This window comes from Takifugu flavidus, chromosome 10, assembly GCF_003711565.1.
Source record: "Takifugu flavidus isolate HTHZ2018 chromosome 10, ASM371156v2, whole genome shotgun sequence".
NCBI lineage: Eukaryota > Metazoa > Chordata > Actinopteri > Tetraodontiformes > Tetraodontidae > Takifugu > Takifugu flavidus.
This window is the reverse complement of record NC_079529.1, coordinates 10,605,887-10,617,299: the sequence shown is the minus strand read 5'-3', so window position 1 is coordinate 10,617,299 and position 11,413 is coordinate 10,605,887. Positions and strand designations below refer to the sequence as shown.

General features: G+C 48.0%; 2 protein-coding genes across 4 annotated transcripts in view; one reads left to right on the top strand and one right to left on the bottom strand.

The window, feature by feature from the left end:
- The window catches only part of tmod4 (tropomodulin 4 (muscle)), a 291,784-nt gene that overhangs the window by 191,535 nt on the left and 88,836 nt on the right, over positions 1–11,413 (top strand). The gene's annotated exons all lie outside the window — the stretch shown is intronic.
- Positions 1,692–11,413, bottom strand: part of lingo4b (leucine rich repeat and Ig domain containing 4b) — a 10,363-nt gene continuing 641 nt past the window's right edge. The window contains exons 1-3 of one of the 3 annotated variants that reach the window (XM_057044520.1): positions 11,409–11,413; positions 4,513–4,628; positions 1,692–4,435 (exon numbers count right to left, since the gene is read on the bottom strand). The exon at positions 11,409–11,413 is cut by the window's right edge and continues 641 nt beyond it. In XM_057044520.1, the coding sequence (XP_056900500.1) occupies positions 2,609–4,423 (1,815 nt within the window). In that variant the 5' untranslated portion in view covers positions 4,424–4,435; positions 4,513–4,628; positions 11,409–11,413 and the 3' untranslated portion in view covers positions 1,692–2,608. Of the gene's footprint in view, positions 4,436–4,512; positions 4,629–5,308; positions 5,705–11,224; positions 11,370–11,408 lie in introns of those variants that run through there. The other 2 variants (XM_057044521.1, XM_057044522.1) reach the window with 2 other exon arrangements.

The following is an 11,413-nucleotide window of genomic DNA, read 5'->3' as shown; positions in this document are numbered from 1 at the left end:
ACACACACACACACACACACACAACGAGAGCACACGAACCACATGAGGGATGATGAAAGAGATGTTTCTTATCAGGAGGAGGGGCAGATAAAAACACAAAGAACAGAAATCAGGACAAACAACCATGTGTAGGAAGTAAATCCAAACCAACCCAACAAAAGGATGTTTTTTCTTTTAAAGTCCTGATGATTTGTCACATTTTTTGGTGTTTCTTGCCTGTGATGTCACACGTCACATGACTGAGGTTGTGAAAAATGATGGTTATCTTGTACGTGGAAACTTAGTGAACCCTTGTTCTTTATTCATGCCATTTGTCTGTGTTTAGTTTTGCTCATGCGCCGCCCAGGAGTCTGTTCTCGCCACCCTGACGATCAGCTCAGACCTTTATTTAGAGGTTAAATTCAAATGAGTGCAACAGGCAAACAAACAAGCATTCAGCTCTGAGTTTGTGTCTGATGGTGCAGATCTGAGCCAGGCTGCTGCAGGCTGGATGAATGCCAGGAGAAGTCTGACCTTTATTCTTCACCTTCTGTGAAAGAACATTTGATTTTTATTCATTATCTACCAACGCCGTCACTTGTTTCCTTGGGTTGGTTTCAAACCGCTGCAGAATGCAGAAATATTGCTGTTAGCTGAGGTTCAGTCAGGCTCTTGTTGGGCCTCAGCTCTAGTTCCACCTCCATCAAGGTCAGGCCACAGCAACGCATCAGACGGGAGATGTTCAATAATGACTCGGTTTTATTCGATTTCATTGGTAAGAGACATTAAAGCAACTTAAAACATTATTTCGCTGTGTGGAACGTTTGGACCTTCTATCTAAACTAAAGTGAGACAAATTTAAGGTGAGGACATTTGATTTTGGAGGTCGGTGACTCTTAGATTGCTGTGGGACAGGAGAAAGGACACATTGGACTCTGGATGTCGGCGGGCTGACGACATGGCTTCATCTCCACCTGCCTGGAAAATCCTGTTTAAAAACCCACATTAATCTGCACTTCTGGTCAGGAGCAGGAAAGAGTTGTAACAGAGTAGATGATATAAATATAAGGCCGAGCTGGGTCAGAGGACAGACAGACAGTCAGACAGACCTATATAACAGATTGAGACGTGCAGACGTAATCCAAAAGGGTTTAAATCTCTGCTCGTACGCGTGATTATCTTTTTTTTTTCTTCTTTTTGAGGTTGCAGTCTCTAACCGCATCAGACCGGCAGGGAAATCATATTTTCTATGGTCTGAATTTGCTCCAAACTCCTGATGTGTACGAACCGCATCAGAGTTGCTGCAGCGCCGGCTTTTAGCCGCATCCCTCTTGAGTGCAGAACCGTGTTTTTAAAGCTGGGATCCAGTGAGGAGGAGAGGAAACGTCTGTAAAGGTCTGTGGAGATTCTGCACAAACAGATGCAGGCAGAGTCCTTCCTGCGTGATCGAAGCAGCATTGTTGTCTTTGAAAAGACCAGCGAGGCCACTTTGTGCCTCCGATGGAACACAAAGTCCTCACAATGGACCGGCAATACAGAGATGATCAGCTTTGGTTACGTAAGGAAATGTGTCTTTCTCATGCCAAGTCTTTAAAAACGGACTGGCGTCTGATGCCAAGAGCGGCTGAGATGATTGGCTCAGCCTGGCTCCTGACGGTTGGGCAAAACTCCAAAGTAATGTAGAGGAAATAATTCCACAAAGTCACTGCAGATGTGGTTTGAATACACGCATTTATTACAGTGAATTTAAAAAAAAAGCAGTTATAAATAAACAAACATGCTTCTACGTCGTGTGTCTTCATCTTTTTGGTGAAACAACGAAGCTCTGTTTGTGCTCGGAGCATCTACACAGCCAGAAACTACAAAAGCGACACTAATCCCAACAACTAGATAAAATGAGAGTGAACCCAGCACACACGGACGCCCTTGACCTAAATATCTACAGGATGAGGTGATCATTCTCTCAGTCAGCGGTGAGAACATTACTGAGGCACGTCGTCTTGCAACAAAGAAAAATCTGGTGTCTGAAATAGAAAAGAACAACACAGTGTCTTCTAATGTAATTACAACATATAATTACCTTAAAAAAAAGTCAATGACCCATTTGGACCTGAAATCTGAAAGGATACATTCTTGAACAATAATGTCTGCTGTCACGTCTCCCATCCAGCATACTCCCACATCTAAACCTAGCAGTCTAAATCTATCACCTTTATATTTATACTATAGAAAAAGCTTTGCAGTCACATATTGACACCTTAAAGCTTTAGAGTGCTGAGTTAGCAGTGTTGGGTGTGATCCTCTGGAGGGTCAACGGGGCAAACGTCTGCTTGGCTCAAGTTAGCAAGTGAAGACATGAAGTTGGAGTGCACGTGGAGCAAGCACCTGAAATGTTTCTATATCCACGACCTGTGAAAACGACTTATAAAAAAGCAACCGTGAGAAACAAACGTGACGCCCCTCTGCTTAGCTTATGTGTTTACGTGTGATGATGAGATAAAACCAGTCAGTAAGGTCCGTCCAGTCCACTCGTTCTCCCGTCCTCGGTTGAAACACAGTCAACAATGAGCCTCCTGGTGGGGGTGGACTCCGCGGTGCAGAGGTCAATGTGAGGACTCCTTCCACCTTTTTAAATCAGTTTCATGGTGAACCTCCCCCCTTCTCCTCCGTCTCCTCCCCCACCTCCCATGGAAGACCGTGGAACAAAGTCGATGGTGGCTGTGTGCTTGATCTGACCTTTGCTCTGGCTCCAGAAGAACATGAAGACGAAGCAGATGGCCACCGAGCTCAGGAAGGACAGGAAGCCCATGGTGGTGGCGATGATCAGGGTCTTGGCATCAAATGGGTACGGCTTGGCCATGTGAGCGGAGGAGTTAGAGGCTTGAAGATTTGTGGGCTCCGTCCAACCTTCGTCGGAAAAAAGTGAGATGGTCCGATTTCGAGGGACCCCCTTCACGTACAGGCCCACGGACAGGCTGTCATTGCCGGCGGCGTTGCCTGCCAGACAGTGATAGGTGCCGCTGTCCTGAACCTGGGCAAAGCGAACCTCCAAGGTCCCGTTGGGCAGAACTCTGATTCGTCCCGTTGGAGAAACCACATTTTTATGTGAGGACATCCAGGTGATGGTCGGGAATGGATCCCCATCAGCCTTACAGGAGAACAGCACTGTGGTGCCCTCCTCCACCCTCGCCTCCTGTGGCCTGCGGTCCATGATTCGAGCAGGGCGGCAGGTGAACAACCGGGGGAGCTCCTTCTCTGAGAAGTCTCTGAACTCCCGCTGTCGCACCATGTCGGGCGACGAGCAAGTGGGCTGGTGTCCGTCGAAGTTCAAGCGCAGCCGGCGGCGCACGACCCAGAGCAGGCGGCAGTCGCAGGCCAGGGGATTCCCATCCAAACGCAACACCTGAAGGTTCCCCACAGAGTGGAAGATGCTCTCCTCCAACGTAGAGAGCTGATTGGATGTCACGTTAAGCATGCGGAAATAGGACAGTCCTCTAAAGGCCGCCGGTTCTATTCGCAGCAGCCCCCCTCCTGCAAGATGCAACTCTTGGAGTCTCAGGAGGTCCCCCAGCATATTACCCTGGATGACGGTGATGGGGTTGTAGGACAAGTCCAGGAAGCGCAGATACACCAGGTGACGCAGTGCTGGGTAAGGAATAGCACTGAGGTTGCAGCTGCTGATGACCAGCGAGGTCAGGTTAAGACCAATCAGACTGTTGCTGGCCACAGTGTCCAGCGCCGGCCAGTTGGTAATGTGGAGGCTACGCAGACGGTGGAGACGTCGGAAAGCGTTGTTGGGCAGGGTGGAGATTGTAAGGCGGAGCATGCGGAGACGAGTCAGGCTCTGGAGCTGCGACAGGGCCTCGGTGGGCACAGAGGTCAGGTTGCTGCGATCTATGTTCAGTTCCTGCAGGTTGTGCAGGCCGAAAAAGGCCCTCTGGGAGATGAAGACCAAGTCGTTTTCCTCTGCTTCCAGCCTCTGCAGGCTCGTCATCTCTTTGAAGGTGTAGTCCAGGAACACCAGGATCTCATTCTGGCTCAGATCCAGAAACCGCAGACCTGACAGACCAGAAAACACCCCGACCGGGATGATCTTGAGCCGGTTATTCTTAAGCCGAAGCGTTCGGAGATTCTGTAGGCCCTGGAAAGCCTCCACCTCAATCATGGAGATTAGGTTATCGCTGAGATCCAAGTCTTGAAGTTGCAGGAGGCCCCAGAACTGGCGGCGCCCCACAGTCTTAATCTTATTGTGGGATAAATCCAAACACTTGGCATCACTGGGAAAGCCCTCCGGAACTAAATTTAAATGTTTGCCTGAGCAGATGAGTTCTCTGGCCTCGGGTCGACACACGCAGCGCGGAGGACAGCTCCCGGCAGACACACACAGTCCAAACTGGAGCAGGACGCTCCACACCAACCACCGGACCACTGACTCCACAAACATCTTACCCCCGGCCTAGACGAGGCACAGAACACATGAGCTTCAAAGCAAGCGGAGCACCGATACAAGTTCATCAGATTAGATTGACGCACCGTTTCAGTCTCGGATCACCGATTCTCATAACCAGTAGGAGTCACGTTAGAAGCCGACTGGAGGTGTGTCCTCTTCTGGGATGTGGTTCCATCAGCAACGCACCCTTAGGAGGAACCTGAGCAGAAGAGAAACATAGAAACGTCTCAACTAAACCGGTTCTGACAGAGTAGCGTCCTGCTACGGTCGGTACCCGTTAGGTCCAGTTAGCTCGTTTAATCAGAAAAACATCAGCATTTCTGAGCATCTTCAGACCAACAAGTGACGTCAGCAGCACCGACTGGTCTCTCCCTTCACTTCCATCTGTGATTCAGCAGATGAGAGGCCAGGACAACCAAAATGAATTAACAAACAGCTCTTAAATTCCCGAGCAGCCTTTCTGCACCACTTTAAATCATTCATTTTGAGTTTTTCTGCATCTCATAGAAACGAGTTTCTGTGTGAAGAGGAGAGGGGGACGGGAAGGCAGGAAATCTGAAAAGGTGTGGTAGCACATTAAATTAAACCGCGATTAAAGACAGAATGAGTCTGTTTGACCCAAAATTCCATTCAGATTCTAACTTTTCTAAACACAAACAGAACCAACGACTACTTCCTGTCGTCTTTGTGAGTTTTAAGGTCAAAACGTGGACATTAAAATTTGACATGATGAAATAATTCCGCCAGCCTGAACTGCTGCTGGGAAAGTCTGTGACATAAATTGTCCCCAGCAGCCACCAGTGAGACCAGTTCCTGCATCAGACACCTCAGCACACACAGAATAAACTAAAGTGGGAGCCAGGAAATGAAAGTGGTTACCAGACTGGGTTCAGTCATCATCAGACCATGTCCATGTCCTCAGGCCAGGAGCTTCTGCGTCCGTCTCATCGCTGCTCCGAACAAACCGCTCTTATACTTGCTGCCATGCATCAGACGCCTCACGTACAGTTCTACTCAACTACAGCCGCTCGGACCAGATGACTCTTAACACCAGTTCAGGGAGTTAATCCTCTGGTGAGAGTTTCTGACTACGTGTGCACTCAGGATTTATATTAATTAGGTCAAATATCCAGTCGTGCTCCTCAAAAGTCTGAACAGATGCACATCTGAGGAACCCACTTGGTTGTTGTGATGGTACCCCCTCCGCTCCACCGGCCACGTATGAGAAACGCAGCAGTAAAAACCCAATCGGGAGTCGTGACCACGCCCTCTCCGCCATGATTGGCCACGCCCCCTCCGCCATGATTGACAGCTGGACAGCTGCTGTTTGTCACTGCTAAAGTCTGTAGTGATCTTTATTGAAATGATCGGACATTTTTAGTTCAGCAAATCACTGATGAGACTCTTGGGACACTTTTCCTTCCTCAACCAGCCAGACAGCGTCAGGTCTGACCACTTTTTAAAGACAATCCTGTCCTGGCAGCTGTCGTTTTGGGCCAACCCATCTCTCAGCTCCCTAGAGACAACACCGTCCCAGCGTCATCAAACGGACCTCATCAACACTCTGAGCCTGCAGAACTTATCACCTCCTCAGTCTGTGGATGGCTGCCATGACCAGTTAAATTAGGTCTTTCTTCTTACCGACTGCACACAGCTGCAGATTCAGTCGTCCCTGTCTGGCTCCTCATGTCGCTACGGTCGGGTTGTCAAGAAAAGGATGACTTGATTGAAACCTTTTCACTACAAGAGCACTGTATGGTATCTTGTGGACTGGAAAAGAGCTATTTTATGGTATTTAGGCGCTTAAGAACCTTATGACTCTATTGTGTCAACTGAACGTTGACCACAGTGGACAGTTTATGACATTGTCTCCACCTGAGGGACACGTCAGGGGACACTCTCCATCAGGAGGGCACCCAAATCTATTCACGGTGAGGGACAAGAGAGTTTAAAATTGGGGAAAAGACAAATTTTAACGCTAGAAAATCTTTTCTTCTTCTACTTCCTGCTGAAGTGCACCACGCTGCATCCTACCACGATGCTCTTCGCTCCAACAGAGCTGTGCATCAATAGTGGAAACACTGACAGTTTGACAGAGATGTTTTCTTTGTCTGTTCCAGGCCTGCAGGGTGACAGCCTCCTCTCCTCTGGGTCTCCGTGCCAACCGGCCCATCCGACAGACGAACAATCTGATCCCGGCTGAGTTTTTTGACACTTGTCAAAGTGCTATTTTAGGCTCATCGCAGCCTGAGAGAAAAGACGCTGGCTCAAATCCCCAATTAAAGCGGCTGGAACAGAATAACAGTGCAGGGATCAGCGGGCATGACTTGTGTCTTCCTGCGAGTGTGTGTGGCTCCCACTGTTACCAGCTCGTGTGGCTGTGTGCCGGCGACTGTTGTGTGTTTTTCTTTTTCATGAGCTTCTGGCACCTGCTGCAACGCCGAGGCCCCGAGAGATCCAAGCTAGCAGCAAATAGGGAAAGGTTTGTCCGCAGAACAGCTGTCGGCCACAGAACTGGAAAACAAAAGGGATCTCAGATTTGCCTGTTGGGTCTGGGGGCGGAGGAAATGGGACATCCCAGAAGGGCTCTGACTGGATCCTGCAAACGTGATATCTTATCTGCCAGATGAGCAGAAGATACTTTAGATTTTCCATTTTAGATGCGAGTAAACTTCTACGATGTGCCATCCTGGCTTTAGGTTACGGACTAGAGGAGAGGGAGCCTGAACTAGAATGTCCACGAAGGAACATAGCTGGACTCCTACTCTAAACGATGTCTCATTAAATTTGACCATCAGCCATTAAGAGAAGCTCCAGATACTGAACTGTAACTAAAAAGGTTCTTGTTTTTTTTATCCAGTACAGTTTTAATTTGGTTTTGAATTTCAGCATCTGCTCTTTCATAATCCTGTTTATGTGAATAGCAATGTCCATGTCCACATTACATAACATCAGAATAACATTTTCAGATCACATCGAGGTCAGGTGGGCATTTTTAATAATGTTTCCAAAACGCTGGGAGCAAAATAGGGATGAGGAAGGACGTTCACGGCAGAGATTAAATCCATCTGAGCCTCTCTTAAAAACCAACCCGGATTGATTCTCTCCTGTTCCTGCTTTCTGAATGTCCTCTGGAGATTTTTAGTGTTTTCTCTGTGACAACTGAGCTGTAAAAATGTAAACAAACAGGATTTCAGGCTGAAATCAAGACACGCGACCATGTTTGCAGCAGAGCGACAGACAGATGTTTCCAGTGTTTCCACTCCTGGATTTATGGTCAAACTGGGTCGCAGAGGCCCGTCAGCCTGCACGCTGGCTAAAACGGTTCTTTCGGAGTTCCTCATTCTGACAAATTCAGCCTCTGCGCACCATCACAAAAGTGCACCGTCTGCAATATTAATAATAGCACAAATAAATGAGGGAAGGGAATTAGTCTCTGTGCTGCGTCTGTGTAACGTGACAAATGAGGTCGCCTTCGCTCAGAGCCACAGAGAAGCTGTCGGGACACATGGACGGGTCAAAGTTCCGTCTTTAGGCTCAACTGTGCTCAAACAAGGTTGATTTTGATATTAGTTACCATCACAATCACTATTGTGAGGCCTCCATCATGGAGCATCTCTGGACCCGTCTCTCACCTGCAGGTCACTAAGTGGGCCCAGGTAAGGCCACCTAAGGTGCTGTGGGTTTACACTTCTACTCTGTTTCTTTGCCTCAGCACCCAAAAGCTCCCTGAACCTCAAACAGACAGCAAAACCTTCAAAAATGATGGAGGTGAAGACATTTCCCCCTTCAATTCATCTTCTCTACATTTGGACATTTCTGCTCTTCCAGATTTCAAGTGGAACATTTGATTCAAAAAGTCGCTTTTGGAGGAAGAAATAAATGACGAGTCCAAAAGTGCTCCATCCAGTGAGGGAGTCCCAGGACTTTTAACCTCCTGTAGAAGATTCCGAGGCTGTAAATCCCACTTCATCACTCAGGAGACCCAGAAAGACTCCACATGTCTGCCTCTTAAAAAGCTGCACCGAGACTCATCACATCGTCTGTCTCACCACATAGAAGACCTCCCGATTACTGAAGACCCTCCCCACTAATGAAGATACCCCCACTAATGAAGATACCCCCACTAATGAAGATACCCCCACTCAGGGGCAGATAAAGCCAGAATCCATAAAAATCCACCTGTGTCTAGCCAATGACTGCAGACTCCAATCTGACCTCATCAGGCCTGATACTGACTGATTCTTTCCATCGTTCTTGACAGGAGGCCTATGAAGGGAAGGATCTTCTGGGAACGTCCTGCTGGAACGTCCATCTTCTCTAACCTCAGATAAAAGTAGAGAAATGCAATTATTATTGAACATACAGAGTGATTCTCTGCCTGGGGAATATCTCCAACAGCTGAGTGGCCTCAACAAAGAGGAAAAATAGAATAGATGGTTCTTGAGATGAATGATGTCCTCGCTGGTGGACTAAAACACGGACCCATCTGCTGAGTCAGCACATTCCCTCATGATGCCTTCACAGTCAAATACTTCCAGAGGATCTCAGACCTCACCAGAGGGCTGCCCAGGCCACTCTGGGCCTGCTCCCACTTCCTGCACCACAACCAGATCAATGATCCGAGGGCACCTGATCCAAATCACCTCATCCCTGTGAAACTGTCATCAGATGCGACGGAACACAAAACCGTTTCCCGATTAGATGTGAAACGTTTAAAATATTTGCCACAGACAGCTTCCGTGTGCATCAGGGTCAGCCTTCACATCCCCATCTGCAGAGATGATGCGTTACATAAACCCTCCATTATTCATTAGGCAAAATAATTGATTAAAAGTTAGCATGTCGATCGTTTTAAACCAGCGCCAGACCCAGATACCGGCGCGGATGAATCAGACTGGGGAGGACGCGTCTCTGGAGAGGAGAGCAGCATGAAAGACAAACTGCAGCATGAAAGGAAGTCTCCAATATAAAGATAAAGAGCTTGTTGCTGACACCAGCCTCAGGCAAACACCATTCAATGGCGTCGGTGCCCCTGCTGTACAGTGAGCATCTGATGTTTTTATTCATCTTCTAAAAAAACTACAGTGTGGCCTAAATACCGCTTGTGTGCGTGGTGAGTTTCTAAGTGCCTCCTGCTGCAGATTCTGCCTCTAACCAGGATTTTAGTGTTCGACCCCTCCACAGAAGGTCTGCTGGAGGGGAGGCTGAGCTGACGGGAAACGTCGCTGAAAACGGCTGCAATCTCGTTTCATTAGGACTGGGAACAGCGGCGCGCTGATGCGTTATTACCGGCTCAGATGCTTCCTCTCCTGGCAGGCTCGCCAACACCTTTGGTTAATCCTCGTGTTAAGGTGCTACAGTTGGAGCGAAGTGGAAGCCGCAGCAGAGGAGGTTCCAGGCTTGATAAGACGGTTTGGTTTTTTTTAATTAATCCCAATGAGTGAAAAAAAGCCAAAGTTGAAAGACTCTGGCTCTCCCCCACTGCTCAGGAACAGGATTTTACTGCTGCCACAAGTCCTCGAGGGCAGAAGACTGGCTATGATGAGCCTGGGAAGTGCTATGGCATCATGGCGGGATGCAGCTCCATTATTAAACAACATCCATCACAGATGAAAAGCTTTCCGACACCAGTTAGGGAGAGCCAGCGAGAGGCAGGCTTGACTTTTAGCTCTTCTTTAGCCGCATTTGCAGGTTTCCTCCCTGCTTTTCTGACTCTGGAGCCTTTTGTGTCAACCTTACCAAACAGGAAGTGGAATAGAAATGGAAAACAATGCAATACGTGTTTAAGCCGCTGAGGGGGAAGCAGCGCTCTCTAGTGGACGCTGCTCAGCATAATACAGTTGTCAAGTCTGCATGGATTTGAGTTTGAACATGTAAAACACATAAAAGACAGATCAAGCTGCATATTTCTGCCCCTGCAGCCAGAAACAGCGAGAGGGGGGCTTGTCGTGTTCTGCTGCGCCTGAGCCACTCATCTGAGGTCTGTAACAGCCTGTAACAGTCCAGCTAAATCATCTGCAAACAAGGAGGCTGACATACTTCCTGGGCAGAAAATGTCCTCTGATTAAATTGCCTATTTGGCAGAGTCCCAAGTGTCAAATCACTGGTTCCCTTTATGGTGATCTGCTCCTCCTGGCACATCATGACCAGTGTGTGTGTGTGTGTGCGTGTGTGTGTGTGTGTGTGTGTGTGTGTGTGTGTGTCCGTGTCCTAATTACACTGAGGTGTGGGAGGACAGGGAGAAGGTGTGTTGCAGGTTTGAATCCAGCTTCCATCAGACTGCAGGTGACACAATGATCAAATCAAAGACCAAGGGGAAGTTTTTACATATGTCTGAGTCAGTCCTTCTGACACACACACACACGCACAAACACACACACACGCACAAACACACACACACACACACACACACGCACACACACACACACCACACACACACACACGCACACACACACTCGGTCGCTCTCTTTCTCTGTCTGAGGAGGGAAATGAGGCTGCAGTTGTCTGTAATCCCAATGAAACACAGTTAAAAACAGTCTGCGAGGCCCTTTTTAGGTTTATAGAACAAACTCTTGTGAGGATTAAAGCTCACATGGACCGAGTGCGACTCCACAGACAACAGCATTAGGGGGGAAAGCTCACAAATCAACAAGGCAAATATGTCAGCAAAGATTAGCCCGTAAACAGCAACAACCGAAATGGGTCAGCGTTTCAATAGGAGAGGAACAAATGACCAACTCACGCCTTTAAATAAATGCTAATAATAAACCCAAAAACGATTTATGACCTCACATTTGCACGTTTATTCCTCCGCCTTCTCCAAACTCCTGCAGTTAAAGTTTAAGGTAAAAAAAAATCGTTCAGCCTCGTAAAGATTTCTGATCCGATTGAAACAAAACCGCGCGTTTTACGCGAGGTGGTCTGAAGAGCGCAGGCTGATCATCGGAGGAACAGCAGAGGAAAGTGAGGAACTCACCCGCT